Source organism: Ailuropoda melanoleuca, chromosome 9 (genome assembly GCF_002007445.2).
Source record: "Ailuropoda melanoleuca isolate Jingjing chromosome 9, ASM200744v2, whole genome shotgun sequence".
In the NCBI taxonomy this organism is placed as follows: domain Eukaryota; kingdom Metazoa; phylum Chordata; class Mammalia; order Carnivora; family Ursidae; genus Ailuropoda; species Ailuropoda melanoleuca.
The window spans coordinates 27,112,306-27,136,996 of record NC_048226.1 but is presented as its reverse complement, the minus strand read 5'-3'; the positions used below and the strand labels follow the sequence as shown (position 1 = coordinate 27,136,996).

At 43.9% G+C, this 24,691-nt stretch overlaps 1 protein-coding gene across 2 annotated transcripts in view; it reads left to right on the top strand.

The window, feature by feature from the left end:
- Nucleotides 1–24,691, top strand: part of CYFIP1 (cytoplasmic FMR1 interacting protein 1) — a 125,851-nt gene that overhangs the window by 71,452 nt on the left and 29,708 nt on the right. For both annotated transcript variants that reach the window (XM_034667994.1, XM_034667993.1), the window contains exons 19-26: nt 741–817; nt 925–1,033; nt 1,822–1,941; nt 4,014–4,213; nt 10,083–10,170; nt 19,223–19,366; nt 21,475–21,565; nt 22,653–22,783. In XM_034667994.1, coding sequence (XP_034523885.1) covers nt 741–817; nt 925–1,033; nt 1,822–1,941; nt 4,014–4,213; nt 10,083–10,170; nt 19,223–19,366; nt 21,475–21,565; nt 22,653–22,783 — 960 coding nt within the window. The remainder of the gene's footprint in view (nt 1–740; nt 818–924; nt 1,034–1,821; nt 1,942–4,013; nt 4,214–10,082; nt 10,171–19,222; nt 19,367–21,474; nt 21,566–22,652; nt 22,784–24,691) is intronic.

Below are 24,691 nucleotides of genomic sequence, written 5' to 3'. Positions count from 1 at the left end.
AAGAGAGACTTTTTCATATTCCTTTGCCTTTAAGAGACAGGGAACATTTTTCTCCATCAGTAAGAGAGGTTCTGATACAATTTTCAGTGGCTGTGTGGTGGTCACTCCTGGCCACACCATGATATATTTAATCCGTTGTTTTTGGACAATGAGGTTATTTCTCTTTTCTAATAAGAGAGCCTTTGTTAGTTGCCTTAACAAAATATTTTCTTTTAACTTTATATTCCCAGAACTTACTCATTTTATAACTGGAAGTTTGTACCTTTTGACCACTTTCCCCATCCCTACCCCTGCCTCTGGAACCACCAGTCTGTTCTCTATGCATTCATTTTTGTTGTTGTTTTAAGATTCCACATATAAGTGTGATTGTACAGTCTTTGTCTTTGTCTGACTTACTTCAGTGAGCATAATGCCTTCAGGGTCCATCCATGTAGTTGCAAATGGTAGGATTTCCTTTTTTGTGACTGAATAATATTCCACTGTGTGTGTGTGTGTGTGTGTGTGTATCACAATTCTGTATATGTTTATCCGTCAGTGGACACTTAGGTTGCTTCCATGTCTTGGCTATTGTAAATAATGCTGCAGTGAACAAGGGGGTGCATATATCTTTTCAAGTTAGTATTTTCAACTTTTTTGGTTAAATACCTAGAAATGGAATATGCTGGATTAAAATTTTTTTTTAATTGTCTTATTTGATCTTTAGGAAATAAAAATCTAATACATGCTTTCTTTTTCTTCAGGTGAATTTGTGCTTTGACCAATTTGTTTATAAGCTGGCAGACCAGATATTTGCATATTATAAAGTTATGGCAGGAAGGTGAGTACGTGGTTTATGATTTGGACATGAAATCTTGGGTAATATGATCTGACGTTTCCTTTAAAATTCACAGAATATGAGAAATGTGTTCTCTTCTTCCATCTTAGTTTGCTTCTTGATAAACGTTTACGATCAGAATGCAAGAATCAGGGGGCAACGATCCATCTCCCGCCGTCTAACCGCTATGAGACACTGCTTAAACAGAGGCACGTGCAGGTGAGTCAGACCTCTCTGGGGCATGGTGAGGCAGGGAACTGGCATTGGAATGGTGACGTTTGCTTAGAGCTCACTGGGTTTAGATGTCAGTATGTTCTGTGACTGTGGCCACATCCTTATGAAGTGTTAAGATTTTAAAGACAGTTTCTTTTGGTTACCCTGAAACCCAAGGGAAGACTTGCAGCTCTCTGCACCTGCCCTGCTCTGGCTCCCAGGGGAAGGCATGGCCTCAGGGGGCCTGGCTCTTCTCCAAGAGCCCAAAAGTTACAACTTTTTAAAAGAATGAAAATGAGAAACGCTTGTCAGCTGAGTGTTAGGAGCTTTTTCTTGGCTAGCACAAAGAGTAAAAAATACAGTGCTATTTTTTGTTTTTTTACGAATAGTTCTGCTTCTCCCACTCCTCCCCACTCATGCTGTCACTCTTTCCCTCTCTCAAATAAATTTAAAAAAATCTTTAAAAAATAAATAAAATGTTTACATTTTGTCTATTATTTGTTTGCCTTATCTTTTGGAATTGGATTCTGGGAGAATATACATATATATATATATATATATATTCATTTTTAAAGATTTTATTAATTTATTTGAGAGAGAGAGAAAGGGAGCACGAGCCAGGGAAGGTACAGAGAAGTAGACTACCCGCTGAGCAGGGAGCCCAACATGGGGCTTGATCCCAGGACCCTGGGATCATGACCTGAGCCAAAGGCAGACACTTAACCAACTGAGCCACCCACGTGCCCTTGTTTGTTTTTTATTGTTCATTCTTTTTTCCTTTCTCCATCTTCCAGCTCCTAGGCAGATCCATAGACCTTAATCGCCTGATTACTCAGCGTGTCTCAGCAGCCATGTATAAGTCTCTGGAACTGGCTATTGGACGATTTGAAAGTGAAGACCTGACATCAATAGTTGTAAGTGCTGTCCCTTTTGTCAGGTTCAGGAGATTTGTGGAAATCTGGTTACAAGGATTAAAGCTAATTTTTTGTCCTTACTGGTAAATTGAACCAATAGTAGGTTCAGTTTTTGCATAGGAATCAAAAGGTACGCACTGATAAGCATGGCATATCCTGTCGTTTTTTTAGTGTCTGCTCTTATAGTAGTCACAATTCTAAATTGACTTCAAAGAACAAGTAATCTTAACCTTGAATAAGTTACACTTAACTATGGCAAGAGAATAAAAGAAGGTAAATTTTAAAAATCAAAAAGAAATGAACACGGAAAAAGTATTTGAAAGAAAATGATACAGAAGATAGACAGTGAAGATCAAACATACATATAGGTAATATACATATCATAGAGAAAAACCAAAGCAAAAGGATGGAACAAATATTAAAAGTTGTATTTCAAGAAAACATTGATAAAATTTAAGACATGCTATTATCAGCAATAGCCAAACTATGGAGAGAGAGCCCAAATGTCCACTGACTGCCAAATGGATAAAGAAGATGTGTCTGTATACCCAATAGAATATTACGGAGCTATAAAAAAATCTGAAATCTTGTCATTTGCAGTGATGTGGATGGAGCTAGAGTATATTATGCTACGTGAAATAAGTCAGTCAAAGACAAATGCCATATGATCTCACTCATATGTGGAATTTAAGGCAGAAAACAGAAGAACATATGGGAAGGGGGAAAAGAAAAAAAAGGAGAGAGGGAAACAAACCATAAGAGACTCAATGGTAGAGAACAAACTGAGGGTGAATGGAGGTGGGTGGGGGATGGGCTAGATAGGTGCTGGGTATTAAAGAGGGCACTTGTTAGGAAGAGCACTGGGTGATGTATGTAGGTGATGAATCACTGAATTCTACTCCAGAAGCCAATATTGCACTGTATGTTAACCACCTAAAATTTAATTGAGAAAAATTTATATATTTAAATATTAAGACATGCTATACAATATATATTAAAAGCTTGTGGTATGTGCCTGGGAAGACTGGCCCAAAGTGGCCAACACCAAGGAATATTGCAGTAAAAGACTTTGAAGGAAAAGAAAAAATCCTCTGGATATCTGAGCAGAGTGATCAGAGAAAGAAAATTTGTCCTCAGAGCTTTGCCCATAGCAATTCATGCCAGAAGCCAAGGAAAGGAAGTACAAATTAAGGATTTTGTGCCAAGCCAAAGATATCTTCCAAGAAGAAAGTCTGCAGACAAATGGTAGTGAAGATGTAGGAACTCAAGGAAGATCGTCCATTCCTAGAGATGCAGCTCTGGGTACAACAAGAGAGGCCTTGTGAGTGGTGGGCATGAACACTCAGGTCGGAGCATCTCCACGTAGGATGAGCAGTGTTCCTCATAGTCTTCCACAGAATTAAATATTATTGACATGGATAGCTTGCATTCTTTGTCTTCATACTTGATTTTTTGAATCTGGTGTGTAACTCACATGCACAGTGCACCTCAGTTTGGACCAGCCACATTCTCATTGCTGTATGTGGCCAGTGGCTGCTGCAGTGGATAGCATGGACCTAGGCATGTTTATGAGCAAACTCTGAAACCTTGGAAGGCCATCTGTGAATGTGCTTGCTGACTCTGCTACATAGCTGTGCTTTTGAATAATTCCAGGCACATTAGGCTGACTCAAGCTGATGCCTGAGAACACAGTGCTCCAGCAAGGGCGGGGGTGGACACATCCTAGTCGTACGTGCCCTGTGAATGGTTGGAGGGCCAGTGGGGAGAGCAATGTGGAGGTGACCTCAGTGGAGAAAGAATGATGACCTTGTGGGAATGACCACAGTAAGGAGGGGTGTTTCAAAGGCAGTGGAGAGGGCATAGTGAATTTAGGTGTAAGAAGCAAGCACCTGTGGCCTACTAGACCCCCACTGCATATTCTTGGCCTAGCTCACCAGCCTCACCTCTGTGTGTCCTGCTCTCTTCTGCCCATTCTGCCCTGCTCCCAACTGTGGCAGTGCCCATGTAGGGAATCAAGGCCACTGTGCTGGGCCCATTGCTGTCCTCACACCCCTGTCTTTGTGATCCTCTAGGAGTTGGATGGTCTTTTGGAAATCAACCGCATGACCCACAAGCTGCTAAGCAGGTACCTGACACTGGACAGCTTTGATGCCATGTTCCGGGAGGCCAACCACAATGTGTCAGCGCCCTACGGGAGAATCACCCTCCACGTCTTCTGGGAACTCAACTATGACTTCCTGCCCAACTACTGCTACAATGGCTCCACCAACCGGTGAGCATGCCACCTCATAGATAGTTCTGGCCCTTACCAAAGGGTTCCTAAACGGGATGATCTCAGGGCCTCCACATTGTCCAGTAGGTTGCTGTCCCCTCCCCTGTTCCCTGTCATTTCTCGTATTCAGGCCCTCCCAGTCTCCTCTGGCATGTCCCCACACCAGCCCCTGGGCATGTCTTATAGCTTTGCATGTGGAGACTGCACAGCAGGCTGGGGTCCCTGTCTGGGGCACTTGGCTTGTAGCTCAGGGCTTGATTTCATGGTGCATGTGGACAGCAACTACGGGGTCTGTACCACCCACACAGCTGTAAGTCTGCCTGATGTTGGGATGTAGTCAGTGACTCTACTTTTCATCTATCCTGGGATGTTGGGGTGTGTAAATGTCCATCAGTTAGCCACCCTCTCACCCACCTACGCTTTGCTACTATGTTGAACAGCACAGAGTGGCCAGTTAGGTGAGTGGCATGGTTGACAGCAGCAGTTTCATGTGCTTCAGCCTCATGATAGGGCCCAAATCCTGGGACAGCCCTGCCTTGGACTCTGTGTGCTGGGCAGCCGCCTGTCTTAGGTTTGTTCTATGTGCCCTTAGCTAAGCTCCTGCTCCCTGTGAGCACGTGCCAGGGACATGTGTGTGAATGTGTGTGTGTGCTTGTGTGTGTTATGACCACTTTTTAAAAATCATTGTCTTTGGCTTTGCTGCTGGATCTGAGCATCCCATCATGTATTGGCTGAATTGTTACTGACTTTCAGGCCCAGAGTTTTGTGTTTCACGGGGTTGCTGAGCTCTGAACTGAGGACAGAGGGAGGCACTCCTGTAGTCTCATCAGGCCTGCTATTGCCATTATCTGTCCAGGACCCCAAGGTTAGATTTCTGTGGGGAGGCAGGCCTATTCCCAGATGCATGGGGCTTTGCCATCATACTGGCCCCAGGTGGCTGATGCCCGTCCCCAGCAATGGTGGAGACGTGGCCATGGCTTCCAGAGCCAACCTCCTCCGGTGAAGGGGCTTCTGGGCCTGGCTGGGCACAGTCCACCAGAACCAGACTTTACAGAGTACTCATCCCTGTTTAACTTCTTTTAAGATGCCCAGTTTCCTGAAATAGGTATCTTTCAAGTTGTTAGAGAGTCTGAATTAAATGAAAAAAATATTTTTTTACATAAATAGTGCATCATAATTATAGAAAAACTAGAAATCATATATACAAATATGAGGGGGAAATAATTAAGTCCCTAGAGATTTCCCTCATTAAAAAAATGTGCGTCTTCTACAGTTTTTGCCATACAGTCAGATGTACATACATATTTTTTTTATTTTACCGAAATGGGTGTTATTAGTAGTATTATTATATACATATTCTTATTCCGTGTGATATATGACAAGAAGGGTCATTCTGTGTTAGGGTATAAATATGCTTTTCTGCCTCTGAAAATCTGTTTAAGTCATGGCTGATGCTTGTGGGACCAAAGAGTAGTTTTGGTTGGTCCGTTTGGTTGGCCTTGTCTGGTGTCTCCGAAGGTGACATACAACAGAACCCCACTATCAGAGGGCTGAAAAAAGGTGTTACAGTGAGGTTGGAATTGGGCAACACAGGGGGTTGTGGGTTTTTGTTTTTTTTTTTTGTACTATTTTAGATTGTAATTTTTAAATTTATCTAGCATTTTGTCACCCTTTAAGGGATTTCCCAGAGATCTTGCTAAAGGAATAGTTAAAGGTGTCCGCTGAGCCTCCTTTATGCTTGCTGCACTTGTGTGTAGAGGAACTGTGGAGTCCAGACATACCCACCTGCCCTGGTCTCCTTGGTGATGGTTCAGTGGGCCAACCCCTCAGAAGTGACGTGAGTAGAGGAGGGTCAGCGTTACGTGATGATAAAATGACAGCATTTGCCAAAAACTCTTGTGTTGAATTGCTGTGTTTTCTGAAAGAGTTCAGACATCTGAACAAACGGTGGGCGAGGAGTGTGGAGTTAGGGCAATGGATCAGATTCTGAGTCCATGCTGGCCAAGGTGGGCCCATGTGGGTGCCCTGTTTGGGGGTGATGAGAGAGAACGTCTGAGGCTGCCTGGCCTGCCGGCAGCAGTAGTCTCATTGTCAGAGACAAAGTTGGCAGGGCTCAGGTCAGGAGGTTGGTGCCGTGAAACCCAGTGACCTACCAAAGGCATGTGTCCGTTAGAGGACCATGCTGGACCTGTCTATATGAGGAACATTGACGCATCCAGTATATAACTGAGCAGAGCTGCCAAGTGGTACCTTAGCCCCCATTTCCTGAGAACACACAACAGTGTCGAATGCAAATGACGGCAGGCAGAAGGGACAGCACTGGTGCCTTTGTCTGTTGTGGCATACTTCTCCCATTGGCCCATGAGGTGCTGCGAACATCCCTGTTTTCAGAGTGAGCACAAAGCCCACGGAGGCTGTGAGTGGGCCCCATGAGTATTGCAGGAGGCTGCCCTGACCACCAGGGCTCCTGGAGAACTGAACTGGACCCTGAGAAGACAGTCAGAACTGTGCCACTCAGAATTTTAACTGCGTTCTTGAGGGTTTTCTAAGAGCTGCTTGAGGGAAACCAGAACTTCATTTGTTGCTTTACATACTACTGACTTTGCTGCTTATTTTTGATTAGGGAATTTGCCTGGTGGCTCTGGAAAGTAGTTTAGGGTGACCTGTGACTTAAATTTAACCTATTAAAGCTAATAATTATATGAAAAAGCTATAGCTCTGGAAATAGGCCAACAGTTGGGATCAGAGTTAAGCCTAAGAGGGAGGAAGGCCACGGAGGAAGCAGTGTGTCCTCAGTGTAATGTACCGTGAAGCAAAGGGCACTACTTTGTCCCATTCCTGGTGATGTTAACTTCTGCCCCTTTGTTACCAGGTTTCTCTACTGGCATGTTATCATCAGTTACCAGTATGGTGATTGAACAATGATGATTCTCAAACTTCATCATTCCATGTACATGCATTAGTTGGCCTTCTGCCATATGTGTTAACATTTAACAATTATTTATTTATTTATTTGTTTATTATAAGTAAGGACTGGGGATTCTAACTCAGCATTAAAATCTGTTACTATCATAATTTGGGTTTTATGGCTCAAGTTGGCCCTGTATTGGCCAGTGGGAGCCCCATCTACCTGATTTCTGTGTCCTATTGGCTGTCCCCATCATTTTGAAGCACTTCCTGCACCTCGCGAGTTCCAGATTCATCTTGTGCTCCTCGGGCTCTATCCTTGCAACATGTCATTTCCACAGGATTCCTTTTAATGGAGAGTATTTTAGAACTAGGCTTAATATTTGAAAAAGAAGTCTGGGTGTTAGGTATGCTCATCGTTACTGGGATGTCATTGTTTCTAGAGTCTTTTGATGTTCAGAGTTAGGAAGGCTAGGAAGTACCTGTGTATGGTATTAGGTTCTTCTAACAAATTATCACAAACCGTGGGGCTTCAAACAACAAAAATTTTTCTCACAGTTCTGGGGGCTAGATATGCAAAATCAGGGCGTCAGCAGGACTGTGCTGCTTCTTCTGAGACTCTGGGTAGAATTTTCTCTTGCCTCTTCCCAGCTTCAGGTGGTGGCCAGCAATTCTTGGCCTTCTTAGTGTGCAGCTGGATTGTTCCAGTCTCTGCCTCTTTAGACATGTGGTGTTTTCCCTGAGTATGTCTCTCCCCTTAGAAGGACATGAGTCGTATTGACTCATTAAAAGCCTGCTCTATTTCAGTATGACCTCATCTTAACTAATTCCATCGGCAGTGGCCCTGTTTCTGAATAAGATCACACCCTGAGGTCCTGGTAATTAAGACTTCAAATCATCATTCTGGGGATACAGACCCATAAAGCATGTGTATGCATGGCTTCTCTGTAGCTGTCTACATATTATATCCATGAGTTCACACTGGTATCTTCACTCCCAGTTCAGCACTGGGGGTCTCATTCTTGTTTTCTCCCTCCCTTTCCATTTTTGTAACTCCCTTCTACACTGGGAATCCTGTGTCATTATTCTTGGCATATTTACTCACTTGCTCAGTTCTAGAAAATGCAGAAAATAGTTTCAAAATTACTAATTCTTCCTACCATGAAACACAGGCCTACTAGCTGGAATTCAATATTTGTTTCCAATGTTTTTGTCTTTACCTTGAGAGAGAGAGAGAGAGAGAGAGAGAGAGAGAGAGAGTGTGTGTGTGTGTGTGTGTGTGTGTGTGTGTGTGGTGTTTAAAAGTTGTTTGGGATAGTGGAGTAACAGGGTTTGGATTTACTCTTTTGCCTTAAACAAGTGAAAAATTAGACAAAATTTATGAAACCATTGTTTTCAGATGTTGCGTTTCCCTGAGTGAAAGGAAACAAAGGAGGTGAGCCCTTTGACTTCCCTGCTTTCTGCCTGGAAGCACTTTCTGGGGCTCAGTACAGAGGCCACGTGCGGAGAGGGGTATGCCAAGTACAGCTTGGGAGTCTTGTTTGGTGGAGGAGACAGATTTGAAACCGAGGAAGCTGAGACAGCTTGAATTTGCAGGGCAGATTTGCAGTATGGGAGAGAAGAGAGCTACACAGTGAAATAGCTCCTGACACCAACTTAGGGGTCCTTTAGATTATTAACCTGTGTGTGCATTGGGTGGAACTCCACAAGGATAGTCAAAGAACAGCGTTTTGGAAGCTGTAAGCCAAATAATTCCCAGAGCTGACACAGAGCTAGGAGCCCTTTGAGGCCCTGCCAGCAAGAATGAGGAAACCTCACTGAATACCCACACATTTGATAGAATTGCTAGAGGGCCTGCGTAGGGGTGCTGACTACTGTGCCACCCTAATTATGAATGGTTCCAGCTGACTTCAGAGCAGTTTAACAGCCTGCCCAAAATAACTCAGCACTTTAAAAGATAACAACAAAACCAGACCCTTGATGCTGCAGGCCACGGGCCTCCCCTCGGATGTGCATGTGCATTTCAAGCACTGGTGGTATTTTGCCAATTGCATCCCTTTTTTTTTATTAAAGTGTAATATGTGTCAATCAAATTCTTTGAATTTAATAATTAGCAAATCCATATATTTTTCTTAATGATGCTTCTTTTTAAAAGTTTTATATTTTAGGGGTGCCTGGGTGGCTCAGTCGGTGAAGCGTCTGCCTTCCGCTCAGGTCATGATCCTGGGGTTCTGGGATTAAGCCCCACATTGGGCTTCCTGCTCAGCAGGGAGCATGTTTGTACTTCTCCTTCTGCCCCTCCTCCCTGCTTGTGTTCTCTGTGTCTCTGTCAAATGAATAAATTTTCTTTTAAAAAAAGTTTCATATGTTTAAATGAACTCTTCTAATTTGAGAGTATTAGCCGCGTTTGACATGTTTGCTTTAAAATCCAAGCATTTGATTTTCAGTGTCTCCTAATCCAGTATCAAGCCACAGTCTCGTGGCTCTGTGAGTGTGGTTATAAGCACTTAGGTTGCTCATTCTTCCCATTAGTTTGTAACTAGTGATTTGAGTAACTGGTCATGACTGCCTGTGTCTGTCTTCCCACTCCTGTGGCTGAGGTCACTGCCATGGCCAGAGGCCCACCAATGTCTGAGTGCTTGGTCATTACCACTTGTCAAAGGACTGAATTAGGCATGACATGGTCCTGGTGCCAGTAAACCAGACTGTCTCCTGGAGTTTGGAGACTGCTTACATGGTAGAAGGACCCAGGTCTTCTTACTATGTTGATGAACTCTGGATACATGTATTATACTTGGGAGTATTTATTGCTCAGGTATTTGATTTCTTAGATTTTCCTATGTGATGATTTGATCATTTAATTGGGAGGAAGATGTTTAACTGATGGGTAATGGAAAAGTTCTGCATTCTAAAGAACTACTGTTAAATTTGTTTTCTTTTTTTTTTTATCCTTTTTGTTTAGATTTGTTCGGACAGTATTACCATTTTCTCAAGAATTTCAAAGAGATAAACAGCCTAATGCCCAACCCCAGTATTTGCATGGATCAAAGGTCGGTTCTTTTGTGTTTGTGTTGCGATTTTTTAAGTTCACAATGAAGCATATCTTTGAGTTTAGTTTAAATCAGGTGAGTTGCAGTGATTTAAATGTATCATGCCATGTGTGAAATGTTAGTGTTTTCTTCCATTAGCACCTTCCTAAAAAGGAATGTAGTGTTGGGACAGCCCTCTGGCCATGTGTTGGGTGTCAGGGTAGGCCTGGCCTCACTCCTGGCCCTGAAATAATTGAGATTGTCAGCAGAGTTAAAGGTTTAAAAATATCAAACAAGGAAAGTGTGTGGAATAGGCTGAGAGGCTCATCTATGACAGAGGGGCCAGGATATCTTGTCCAGGTGTGATGCCGCAAAAGGAGGGGTGAGGTGGGAAGGGATGTGCAGAAGAGAGTGGACATCCAGAAACCACAGGCAAGCAGGCAAAAGCCACAGAACACCTGCTGTCTGTCTAATAAGGTAAGACAAGTGTCCAGGCTGAGGATGGCTGGATTTGCAACGAGTTAAGAGTATTATTAAAGGTTAGTATTGTTGATATTTAAAGCACTCTTACGGTTTTGTAAGAAAGAGATAAACCCTCTATAGTAGAAAGGAGGCAGATATAATAAGCAGGTATTTCCCAAAAATATAGTTAAAAATAGAAATAGATATCTAGCCTCACCAGTAATTGAAGAAAAATAAATGAAGGCACATGGGACCATCTGATATGTTTATCAGTATTTAAATATTCTCACTTGTAGGAAGCTGGACAGCTAAGGAATAAATCAAACAAGTATAAAGTGGGGTCTGTTATGGGGGTGGTTGTACAATATTGTCATAAAAAATATGGAAGCAGCCTAACTGACCATCAAGAATATTACAATATCTTATAGATTTCAGTGGAATGCAGTACAGTCGTTACAAATAATTACATAGATCTTGTGACAGCTTGTGGGACCTGTATTTTATTAAGTTAAAAAAAATCAAACTCCAAACAGAATGACCCTAATTACAGAAAGATAGATCCAGAGAAAAGATTATGAGGATACTAAATAGTGGCCGTCTTGGGGAGGGCTGAGTCTGAGAAACATTTTCCTTTTCTGAACTCTATAGATGATGTGTTTGCACTGTCTCACTAGGGCTTTAAGCTGCTCCCTCCGATGTTGGTGTCAGTCTTGGTCTTACATAGCACAGCCTGTGGGCTGTGTAGGGAAGTGGGGCGTGGCCCCCTGCTCCAGGGACAGACACTGGCTCCTGTGGCCTCAGAGCCTTCAGCACTGAGTAGTTGCTGCTATTTTCTGCTCTGAAGCTCTGAGGGGCTGAGGTTTGGGCAGTGTCTTCTCTGTATTTTCTGCACGTTCTTCTCACAGGTCCAGAAATGAGCCTATTAACATAATGACATAAAGGACCACCTTTAGGTCCCTAGTGATGGCTCTCTGGAGGATGTCAGCATGTCAGTCTTCCTTATGACTAGTCTTTGAAGAGACATCCTCCTTCACCCTCCTTCTCTCCTCCAACTTCTCCAGGCCCACGATGTCATCCCCCTTCAACCGCCCACTTCTTCTTAATCACAGCATCACAGCACTACAAACTAATGTGTCCATTTAAAGTTTTCAACCTGTCAGCCAAGAAGAAAATGATAGATGTCTTAGTGGGGCAAGTCAGAGGGTTAAGTAGAGCATACATTTGGGAGGAAGGGGAAACCACTATTGGCAGAAATAGAAGCTCCCTGTGTTTTGCAAGGATATTTGGAATTTCAAGCTGAGATTGGTGCTGTCTCTGTTTTCTGCATTTGGGTGGCACCATGTGCTCTGCGTGTCTGTGGGAAGGGGGGGGCATGTCCCTGTGAGAAGGTGTGCTCCTAGGATGTTGTCATAGAGCTTTGGCTGGGTTTTGGAGAGGCCTTGCTCTAACAAGATCTGAATGCTGAGAAGGAACCAACTCTGCAGAGGGCCCTGAGAGCTGAGGCTCTGTCGTGAGGTGGGGGTGGGTGGGGGTGTGTGGCTGGCAGCTTAGGGCCAAGGTGTTGGGTGGGGGGTCTGGAAGCAGACAGAGAATGATGGCCGGTGGAGAGATGCTACCCTAGTCCAAGCAGGAGGTGGTAAGATGAAGAGAAGTAGATGGGTTCAGGGGATATTTTGGAAGTGGACTTGACTGGACTTGCTGATGACCCAAAGAAGGAGGGTGAGAGAAGAGGAAGACCTGAAGATGTTTCCTAGGTTTCTGGCAGTTGGTGAGTGGAGGTGTCAGTTTTTGAAGTCAGGGAGGGCTCGATTTAGGGAGGTGAAAGGGAAGAGGCCTTTATCTCTAGGGCCTGTGTCCACTCCTCTTCCCAGTCTGTCTGTGCCACATGTCACAGACCTTGCTGTGAGTGGGGCAGGACGCTGCCCTGCTGAATGTTCTGGCCACAGCCAGGCTGGCTCCACACTGCACTCAGCTGAGGCAGGGGTTTTGGGCATTGAGAGGGCGTGGGGGGTAGGTTGGAGGGTCATGCGCCCCCATTGGTTAGGGTCAGGATTTTCGCTGTTGTATTTTAAGCCTCATGATCATGACCAGGAGTGAAGAAGACCAGGCGTTATTGTTCTTTCTGCTGTGTTCTGGGACTGAGTGTCATTTTAAAATATATTGAGTAATGTATTTTTTTCTACAGATAATGAGTTGCAGTCATAATCTCAGGGGTCACTCAGCAAGTGTTTCCTATGCACGTGCTATGACCTGGGCTGTGCCTGGCCTCAGTCGGAGAGCAAGGTTCTTGGTGCAGCAGGATGTGAGTGTAGGCCTTACTCCAGAGAGGCCCGAAGGTGTTGGCTGGGCCTTGGAGTGCAGACAGGCACCAAGAGCCAGAATTGCCTGGTCTGGACAAGGGAAGGGCACCCCAGCAGGTTTGGGAGCATGACCAGTGAGGCACAGAGGGTAGAAAGGAGGCTGAAGCTGTTGAGACACAGGCAGGGAGCCTCAGGCCCCTCCCACTTGGCCAAAGATTTTTCACCTGCAGAAAAGTCCCCAGTGTCACTTGCTTCAGAGAAGGGAGGTGGGAGATGAAAGCACCTGGCTCAGTGCTGCCATTGGGAAGCCCCTCAGCTCAGACAGGTGATGCTTGTGGTGGGACATGAGGCCCAGGCAGTTAACGGACTCTGCCTCATCCCCACATCCAGCTGACACCCACAGTCTGTGGACCTCGAGAGAACCCTGTTCTCATGCTCTGTGAGCTGCTGGCTGAGTGAAGCTGGCCTCAGGTATACCAGCTTGCTTTTTAGTCTCAGGGCAATCGAGGCCAGGACACAGATCAGGAGCCTGGGGGCTGCCCCCCCTGCCACATGGCCTACACCAGGACACCTTTTAATGCTTCTAACCCATTCTTTTCTAATCCTCTCTTCTTTAGAGTGTGAACCTTTCATTTCTGTCTTCTTGCTTGCCTTTGTTCCTCTCACTACAGATGGCAACTTGACCTTGACCATGTTAGGACCATGCCCTTGGAAAATGGGCACACACTGTGACTCTGGCTGGTGTATGGATGCAGGCTGCCCACCTCCTCCACCCCTCCAAAAAAGGCATGAGGTGGACAGTTTCTTTTTGAGGGGGTAGAAGAGGGGCAGAGGGAGAGAGAGAATCTCAAGCAGACTCTTTATTGAGCGCAAAGCCCAGTGTGGGACTCAGTCTCAAGACCCTGAGGTCATGACCTGATCCAAAGTCAAGAGTCGGACACTTAACTGACTGAGCCACCCAGGCACCCCAAGGTGGATAATTTTTAAAATAATTAGAATACACTAGAGCATCTGGGTGGCTCAGTCAGTAAAGCGTCTGACTCAGGTTCAGGTCATGATCTCAGGGTCCTGGGATCTAGCCACACTGTTGCAAATGGCAAGATTTCATTCTTTCTCTTTTTATTTAAATTCTAGTTAGTTAACATACAGTGAAATATTAGTTTCAGGTGTACAATGTAGGGATTCAACATTTCCATACATCACTGTGTGCTCACCACAACAAGGGCCCTGCTTAATCCCCATCACCTATTTAACCCGTCCCCCCCAACCACCTCCCCTCCAGTAACCCCTTAGTGTGTTCTCTATAGTTAAGAGTCTGTTTTCCTGGTATGCCTCTCTCTTTTTTTCCCCCCTGTGTACATCTGTTTTATTTCTTAAATTCCACATATGAGTGAAACCAAATGATATTTGTTTTTCTCTGACTGGTATTTTTGCTTAGCATAATACTCTCTAGCTTGCAAATGGCAAGATTTCATTCTTTTTTATGGCTGAATAATAGTCCTCTGTGTGTGTGTGTGTGCGTATGTTTATATATATCTTCTTTACCCATTGATCAGTCGATGGACATTTGGGTCCTTTCCCTAGTTTGGCTATTGCTGATAATACTGCTATAAACATCAGGGTGCATGTATCCCTTCGACACAGAATTTTTTTATCCTTTGGGTAAATACTTAGTAATGCAATTGCTGGATCCTAGGGTTGTTCTATTTTTAACTTTTTGAGCAACCTCCACACTGTTTTCCAGAGTTGCTGCACCAGTTTGCATCCCCACCAACCGTGTAAGAGGGTTCCCCTTTCTCCACATCTTCACCAACATCTGTTGTTTCCTGTGTTGTTAATTTTAGCCATTCTGACTGGTGTGAGGTGGTATCTCATTGAAGTTTTGATTTGTATTTCCCTGATGCTGAGTGATGTTGAGCATCTTTTCATGTGCCTGTTGGCCATCTGTATGTCTTCTTTGGAAAACTGTTCATGTCTTCTTCCCATTTTTTAACTGGATTATTTGTTTTTTTGGTGTGTTGAGTTTTATAAGTTCTTTATATATTTTGGATATTAACCCATTATCAGATATGTTTTTTGCAAATATCTTCTCCAATTCCAAAGGTGCCTTTTAGTTTTGTTGATTGTTTCCTTCACTGTGCAGAAGCTTTTTGTCTTGATGAAGTCCCAGTAGTTTATTTTTGCATTTGTTTCCCTTGCGTCAGGGGACATGTCTAGGAAGAAGTTGCTACGGCTGAGGTCAAAGAGGTTTCTGCCTGTGTTCTCTAGGATTTTAATGATTTCCTGTCTCAAAGTTAGGTCTTTCATCCACTTTGAGTTTATTTTTGTGTATGGTATAAGACGGTGGTCCAGTTTCATTCTTCTGCATGTGGCTGTCCAGTTTTCCCAACACCATTTGTTGAAGAGACTTTTTTTCCCCTGAATATTCTTTCCTGCTTTGTCAACGATTAACCAACCATGTAGTCGTGGATCAATTTCTGGGTTTTCTATTCTGTTTTTGTGTCTATTTTGTGCCAGTTCCATAATGTCTGGATTACAAAGCTTTGTAATGTAACTTGAAGTCCGGAATTGTGATGCCTCCAGCTTTGCTTTTCTTTTTCAAGATTGCTTTGGCTATTTGGGGTCTTTTGTGGTTCCATATGTCCGTTTGCATGATAAATATTTCTCTATCCCTTCATTTCAGGCTACAGTTGTCTTTAGGTCTAAAATGAGTCTCTTGTTAAAAATAAATAAATAATAAGAAAAAATTTTTAAATAAATAAAATGAGTCTTTTGTTGGCAGCATATAGATGGGTCTTGCTTTTTTATCCATTGTAATAGCATATGTCTTTCATTTGGGACATTTAGTCCAATTATATTCAGAGTAATTATTGATAGATGTGCATTTAGCACCTTGTTTTTACTTGTTTTGTCATTGTTTTTAGAGGTTTTTCTGTTTCTTTCTCATCTTTGTTGCTTTTTGTCTTTCCTTCCCACTCAAAGAGTCTCTCTTAATATTTCTTGCAAGGCTGGATTAGTGGTCACGAACTCCTTCAGTTTTTGTTTTCTGGGATGCTCTTCTCTTCTTCTATTCTGAATGCTAGCCTTCCTGGATAGAGTATTCTTGGCTGCAGATTTTTTCCACTCTGCACATTGCATTTATCATGCAGTCCCTTCTGGCTTGCCACGTTTCTACAAAGAGATCTGCTGCTAACCTTAGTCTTCTTTGTAAGTTAGGGACTTCCTTTGTTTTGCTGCTTTTAGGATTTTTTCTTTATTGATGTATTTTGCAAGTTTAACTTAAATTTGGTGTTGGCCTGCTTTTATTCGTTTTGATGCAGCTCCTCTGGTTTTTAAAGCCAAAAGTTAAGGGGATTAGTCCTCCCCATGTGAGCTCCCTGGTGCAAGAGGGCTTGTTTCTCTGCCCTCTTTGGACACGGAGCTCCCTCCTCTTGCGGGCAGCCTCCTTCTGCCTTTCTGACTTTCCTAATATTTCTTCTCTCTATTTCTTTGTGGAGTTTGTTCTTCCAGTCTTCAGATCACTCTTCATCTTACTGACTTGGATGTGGATGATACCTTGGAGGTGGGATGGGGATGAGCTCAGGGTCCTCCTCCTCTGGCATCTTCCCAAGCTCCTGAGGCCATTAGATATCACTAATGTTTTTCATGGTTTTCTTTTGAAACATTAGAATTTATTATCAAGCAAAAACCTCACACCAAATCCTAGCATTTAAATGCACATTTTGGTGCTTTAAGGAGGAATTGGGAAGAGGAGGGTGTACCTAAGCTGATGATCAAAATATGCCCCTTGCGATGGGGCGCCTGGGTGGCTCAGTTGTTGAGTGTCTGCCTTCGGCTCAGGCATGATCCCAGGGTCCTGGGATCAAGCCCCGCATGGGGCTCCCTGCTCTACTGGGAGCCTGCTTCTTCCTCTCCCACTCCCCCTGCTTGTGTTCCCTCTCTCGCTAGCTGTCTCTCTCTCTGTCAGATAGATAAATAAAAATCTTAAAAAAAAAAAAAAGATGCCCCTGTCGAGTAGGATTGTGGTTGTAGGCAGGGGTTGTAGGCTTGGGCACGGGATGGGCATGGCTTCCAAGCTGGGTAGTGTCGTGTTTGGTAATCTTTTTTTTTTTTTCTGTTTTTGGGTTCTCAGACCTCCCACACGTTTTGATTGTTGAGAACATTTTGATTGTCGAGAAGGACCACAAACTCAGTCATTTATGCTCACAGTTATAGTTCCTTATTGCAAAAGGATGCAAAGCAGGACCAGTACGGGGAAAAGACACATCAGGCAGTGACTGAACCAGGCACAGGCTACCGAAGTTGTCCCTCATGGGGATTGCATGGGATGTCCAGTTTTTCTGCCCAGGGAATAGAAGCCCACTCAGTCACTCAGGTCCACGGGTTTCACTACGGCTGGGTACATAGGCACATACCTCCTGTCTTGACTATTCAGTTACTGAAACTCCAGAACCCCCAGAAGGAAAGGAGCCCCCATAAATCACTATTTGTACATCCAACCTAGACAGGTTGTATAGCATGGTTAAATTTCCCAGTAGTAGAAAACAACCTTATCAGTTGGTAACATTCCAAGGGCTGAATTCCCAGGAATGCAAGCAGGCCTCCTGAAGACACTTGGGAGCTGAGCATACCGGCCTGCTGTGCTGATTCTTCAGAATCACTTTTCTGATTGGTTTTCGGTGTATGTAGAGGAAATATTTAAGACAGTGATAAAAGGGGCTGGGGAAGGATCCAGGGAACCTAAATGGAGGTGAGGTTGATACACTTCAATCATAGTGGTAAAATGTTGATAACAGTGGATTGTGATAACTCATATAATGTATAATGTAAGACCTAGAACAACCACTAACAGGTCTGTGTGAAGAGATACTCTTGAAACTACTATAGGTCAATCACAGTGGAATTCTTGAAAATGTTTAAGTAACCCAGAAGTCAGGAAGAATGAAACAGACCCTACTTAGATATCAATAATTACATTATGTATAAATGTACTAAATGTAAGTGGTCTAAAAAGAGTTCTAAAACCGTTAAAATACTGAGGTTTGGCAGAATGGATTTTAAAAACATGATTGAACAAGAAATGCACTTCAAATTAATGATATTGGTAGGTTGAAAGTAAAAGGTTGGATAAAGATAATCAGAAGAAAGGAATGACTATATTAATATAAGATAAAGTAGATTTTGAAGCAAATAGTATATAATAGGGTCAAGCCACCAAGAAAATGTGGCAATCCTAAATGTTTGTGTATCAAACAACAGAACTTCAAAATACTTGAAGCAAATACTGGTGTAAGTGAAAGGAAAAGTGAACAAGTCCACAATTATGGCTGGGGAATTCATTCTTCTTAGTCATCAATAAAGTCAGTAGACAGAAAATCAGCAACAATAAAGAACTAAACAGCATCAACCAAAAGGGTATTATTGACATGTATAGAACACTCCACCCAACAACAGCAGAACATACATTGTTTTCAAGTGCCCACAGAGCATCCCCCCACATAGACCGCATTCTGGGCCATAAAACAAACCTCAAGAAAATTAAAAGGGTTGAAATCATACAGAGTGTGTTCTCTGACCAGAGTGGACTCAAACTAGAAATCAGTAATAAAAAGGTGACAAGAAAATCTCCAAAGACTTGGAAATGAATACATTTCTGTATGATCCATGGGTCAAGAGGAAGTCTGAAGGGAAATTTTTTAAAAAGACACCCAACTAAATGAAGTGCAAATATATCAGAATTTGCGGGATGCAGCTGAAGAAATGCTGACAGGGAAACACACAGCACTGAATGCTTATTGGGGTCTCCCTGCTGAGTGTGCACTGTGTCCTTAGACAAGCTTGGAGGTCCCCTGCTCCAGGAAACCACCCTGGTTTCCTTTGTCACCTACTCACCCTGTGGGGGTTGCTGTCTCCAGCTCCCTGGGTGTCCCTGAGAAGACAGTTTCCACTACTCCGTCATTCTCCACCCTCAGATGCCTTACCCTGGAGACTGGGAGCAGCTCCGAGAGGCAGCAGTGGCCATGTACTTGTTTCTCATTCCAGGACCTCAAAATGGCTTCTGTAGAATTGGCAGTTAGATAAATCTTTGAAATTTGTTTTCTTTTTTCTGTTTTAACCAGCTTGCTTGTCACGTTTTACGTTGCAGACGTAAATGCCAGTAAGGGCAAGTCTGACATCCTGTGCTCTCCTCCACCATAGGGGCGCTGGGTATCGAAGGCATCATTGGTGCAGCAGTTCTTCATCTTGTGTGCACAGTAAGCATGTTGAAAACTCCGGAGATTTCATTAAGCACTTAATTCTTTATCCCCTAGGCTCTGAACTTGGCATACTCTAGCATTTATGGCAGCTACCGGAACTTCGTGGGGCCTCCTCACTTCCAGGTCATCTGCCGGCTGCTTGGCTACCAGGGCATTGCAGTGGTCATGGAGGAGCTGCTGAAGGTCGTGAAGAGCCTGGTACGTTTCCCTCCATGGACTTCCTTTCCATGGCAAAGGGTTCTGCACCCAGTTGTAATGTGGGAAGGGGAATAAAGGATTCAAACTCCACTGAGCAGTTCTTGGATACCAACTGGGTGTCCCACAGTTCAACTCAATTCTAGCACTGTCTAGCTGGAGGTAGCATCAGATCCCACAGTTTAAGGGCTTTGACCCTCAAGACTGTCCCACGCCCACCCCCACTCAATCTCAAATGTAATTTGTCACCTGTGCCTTTGACCCACTGGCTATAAATCAGAGGTTTCTCCAGCTGCCTCCTTGGGTTCAGTTATCTGCTAGGGCAGCTCACAAAACTCAGGAATCCAGTTTACTCACTAGATTACCAGTCTATTACAAAGGATGCAAGTCAATAGCCGGATGAAGAGATACATAGGTAGAGGTCCTGAAGAAAAGAGCTTCTGTCCTTGTGCAGTTTGGGGCCCCTCACGGTGACCTGTGGAACTGTTGTGGTTCCCCAAACCCCACCCTATTAGGTTTTTCTGGGGGTTTCACTACATAGGCAGGACTGATTAAATCATTGGCCTTTGGTGACTGAATGAACCTCTAGCCCCTTCCCCCTCCCCAGAGGTCTGGGGGTCGGACTAAAAGTCCCAAATCTTACCATGGGGTTGGTTTTCCTGGCAACCAGCCCCCACTGGTGGGAGCTTTCCAGAAGTCACTTCATTAACATAACAAGAGACACCTTTAAGGCTCTCTCAGGATAATTTGAAGGGTTTTAGGAGCTCTGTGCCAGGAACAGGTACAAGACCAAATACATATTTTTTACTATAAATCACAGTAACGCACACAGCCTTGAACTCACTGGGTTGGAAAAGCCAGGTCCATGTTATTTTAACTAATTCACAGAAAAAGTTAAGTGCCAAAATACAGATTTCCGTATAAGAAAATGTGGCCTTTATATGCAGAAGTAATCTTCCCCACCGCCTTACAAGGCTGATGGTGTGTGCCACTTTCCTGGGTGCCAGGGGTTAAACTGTGAATAAAGGATTCAGACCCTCATCTGTTTAACTTCAGATTGAGGTCAGAAGTTATCTTCAGAAGTCTTTCATTAAGTCTGTTTGGAAAGAGAAAGACTGAGAAAATGATGTTCGTAGGCTATCATAGATTTAGTTTTCTATGTGTTATTTCTGTTAACTGAGAAAGAACTTTATAAAATCTTAATCTTTAATCTTTTTCCATTATTTTAGTCATTTAAAAAAAGATTATTTATTTGAGGAAGAAACCATGAGCAGGGGGAGAGACAGAGGCAAAGGGAGAAGCAGACTCCCTGCTGAGCAAGGAGGTGACTCAGTGGCAGGACCCTGAGATCATGACCTGAGCCAAAGGCAGACGCTTAATGGACTGAGCCACCCAGGCGCCCCTATTTTAATGGTCTTTCTGTGATTGAGCCCATTTCTGTAAGATTTTTCAGGTCTTTTCCATCCTTAAAGCTGAATTTATGGCCACATAGTTAAAGTGGCAATCCCTCAAGGAGATGATATGATTATTAACGATGCAAAGCAAAAGATGACAGAATTCTAAGCAGTTGACAAAATGTACAACCTTTTTGGATCAAAAATCAATTAGAATATATAAAAGTTGGGTCTTTTGACATGGCCATGACTACATGACCCACTCAGTCTCTGCTAAGACCCTCAGCTAGAGGCTCTGTCCCAAAACACATAACTTGGGAGGTGTTAGGCACATGAGGTGACAGAGTCCCAGTCCACCACATCCATCAGAGGAATACCGAAACCACCCCATGACGATGTTCTTCCCCAGAGCCACTGTGCTCACTAAAGGTGGATGCAGCCCGAGCTCCTCGCCCTCCCACTGTCACACTTCAGACCGTTTGCCTCCTGAAAGGGGAATTGTGTCATAGAACATGCATTTAGTTAGTCTTGTTAAGTTACCCTGGCAGGGGTTGTTTTCATTCTACGGATAGGTTTTCCTTTCCCAGCCGAAGTGATTTTCAGTCCTGCTCATTGCCATGTGTTTTACTAACAGACTCCTTTTTAGAAGCCCCATGCACCACTCACAACCTCTGGGACAGTGGCGGCCCGTGCTGATGCAACCTGTCTCTCCTGCAGCTGCAAGGCACGATCCTGCAGTACGTGAAGACGCTGATGGAGGTGATGCCCAAGATCTGTCGCCTGCCCCGGCACGAGTACGGCTCTCCTGGTGAGTGCGCACCTCCCGGGGGACAGCACAAGTGTGCACATCGCAGTGTAGGAAATCAAGTCAGAATTTACTGATAAGGATAGGATCTGCTTTCCCCAGGCGGGAGGAGGCAGGGAATCTCATCAAAGTCTGATTGTTTCCAGTGGAACAAACACACCAGCCTTCCAGCTGGGAGCAGGTGTGTGGGAAGGTATGTTGGAATCACCACATTTGAGTGAGGAAGCTAGTATGGGGGAGGCAGCACCCGTTAGTCACCGAGGGGTGATGAGGCTCTGAACCCTGTGAGGCCTTGACTCCTGTACAGCACTGGGACCTTGAAGATCACCAACCAGGGAGGGGCACAGAACTCACCTGCCAGGTCCGACTGCCCTGGGGGTCCTTGCAAAATGGCAGTTAAGAACTGACATGTTGGGCTGAGGAGTTTGAAACCTGTTAAGGCTCTAACTTTTTTCTTCTTAGAGTTGTTTTGGGTATTTTAGGTCTTCTGCATGACCCCATAAATTCTGGAGTCAGTTTGTGGATTTTTGCCTGGGTCAGCATTTAATGTATAGACCAAATTAGGGAATATTAACTTTCTTTCCAGTTTTTATGCCTGGTCTTTCTGTGCCCTATTACAATGTGCAGGATCTCTAGGACAGTGATGAAAATGTGTTGTCTTGCTCTGGAGCTCAGGGAGAAAGTATGCAGGTTTTACCACTGAGTATGACATTAGCTGCAGGCTTTTTTATAGATGTCCTTTATCAGATTAAGTATGTTTCCTTCTATGCCCGTGAAGGGATACTGAATTTTATCCAAACCTTTTCTGTTTCTGCTGGAGATGACGATAAGGTCTTTCTCCTTTATTCTTGTAATGGGGTGCCTCTTCAGAAGATACAGGGTTGATGGAGAAAGAGGCTGTGGAGCCGAGGGCCAAGGCCCAGATGGTGGACAAACAAGAAAGATGTTGGGTTTGGGGGCCCTGTGGCCATCTCCATAGCAGGCACAGTGGCGGTGTCAGAGGATGGTTCATGGCCAGCACAAGTGCTCCCAGCACCCAGGCTGTGCCTCCAGCCTCCCCGGTCCTCCTACTCACTCTCTGCTGCCACAGGCATCCTAGAGTTCTTCCACCACCAGCTGAAGGACATTGTCGAGTACGCGGAGCTGAAGACCGTGTGCTTCCAGAACCTGCGGGAAGTAGGCAATGCTGTCCTCTTCTGCCTGCTCATTGAGCAAAGCCTGGTGAGTGCTCAGCCCAGTCCAGCCTCAGGCCACGCAGAGTCATTCCCCACGCTGACAGAAGAAGGCATTTTTCATGGGGCTCCTCGGTGGCTCCATAGTGTTAAGTGGCTGCCTTCGGTTCAGGGCGTGATCCCAGGGCCTGGGATCGAGCCTCGCATCGGGCTCCCTGCTCTGCTGGAAGCCTGCTGCTTCCTCTCCCACTCCCCCTGCTTGTGTTCCCTCTCTCGCTGGCTGTCTCTCTCTCTGTCAAATAAATAAATAAAATCTTAAAAAGAAAAGAAAAAGGCATTTTTTAGAGGCCTGGTTTTATTAAGGTTAGTGGGGGGTAAAGCACCATTCTTTTTTTGTGTGACTATTTAGACTTTAATTTGAATTTGTTTCCCGTAACTGAAAAACAAGAATACAGTGTAATTCATCATTTAAGAATGTTTTACTGTGTGAGCACTGTGGAATGTTTTATTATGTCGTATTTGCTCCATCTAAACAAACCATATGTGACATATATGTAAGGTAAGCACTGCTGCCCAGGAGAGCTGTTTGAATGATGGACAGTTCGTTCCTGAGGCTGTTGAGCACTTGAATTGTAGGTCAGTGTGACTGAAGAACTGATTTTTAAGTTTTGTAGAATGTTAATTATGTTTAAAAAGCTACATATGTCCTACTGCATACATGAGTACTGTAGTAGACAGCACAATAAAGCAAATGCTGGAAGCTTACCGCTACTGAGAAGTTGCACCAGGGGCACCTGTTCTGTCCACTGATTGCCTGCTTGTGGTGTCATTTAGCCTTCCCTCAGTCCCCTCATGACAACTAACCATTCTGACTTGGAAAACCTAGTGACTGTAACGGAATCTCTTGTGGCCTTCTGGTTTTCTCTGACTAAGGAGGTGGGCATCTTCATTTGTTGCTTGCTCTTCCTCTTCTGTAAATCCACCATTGTGTCTTTTGCCCATTCTTCTACAGCTTTTTATTTTTTTAATTTCATTTTTTCTTCTACAGCTTGTTTATAGAAGCTCTTTGTATATCCTTTGTGTGTTACACACATAGCAAATACTTCTCCGTTTGTGGTTTGTCTTTTCAGTCTGATAATGGTGATTTTTTTATAAACTGATACTCTTGAGTGTAGTCTCTTTTTTGGTATAGTTAGCACTTTTTTATCTTTTTAAAGAAGTTCCTTCCTGCCTAGGCGTCATAAAGATATTCTTTTATATTTTCATCTGAAGGTTTTAAGTTTTGCTTTCTACATTTAAGTTCATAGTCCTCCTGGAATTATTTTGTGTGTGTGATGTAGGAGTGGATGAAGTTTCTTTTTTTTCCTATGGCGTTAATCAGTTGTCTGTCCCTCCTCCAGTGGCTGAAGGACCCCTCCTTTCCATGATCATCTGTAGCGTCACCCTGTCACCTGCCAGCTTTCCGTCATGCACTGGTCAGTGTCCAGGCTTTCTGCCATGACCCATTGGTCATACGTCTGTCCATGGCATAACAACACATTCTTATTCATTATAGCTCTAACTGAACTCTTGCTACCTGACAGGACATGTTTCCTTACCATATACTGCTTCAAGTGTGTGTTGTGTCTTCATATATCTTTGCTCTGCTCTGAAAGTATTAGCTTACCAAATGTATTGAAAAAGGCATTTCAGTGTTAATTGGTTTTGTCTCTAGACATATTTGGGGAGATCTTTTGCTGTTTCTTCTTGAAGCAGTCTCTTGTCTTCAGGGTCCTGGGAGCCTGGCTCGAGCAGGGTCATGTTTTGCAGTGACCGGGATCATGGGGCCCATACGCACTTCAGGGCAGGCATTCAGACTGCCTCGCTTCTAAGGGCTGAGCCACTGGATTGGCCACTTTACATCCAATTACAAATATATATGTATATATATATATATATAATATATATAGTTATATAT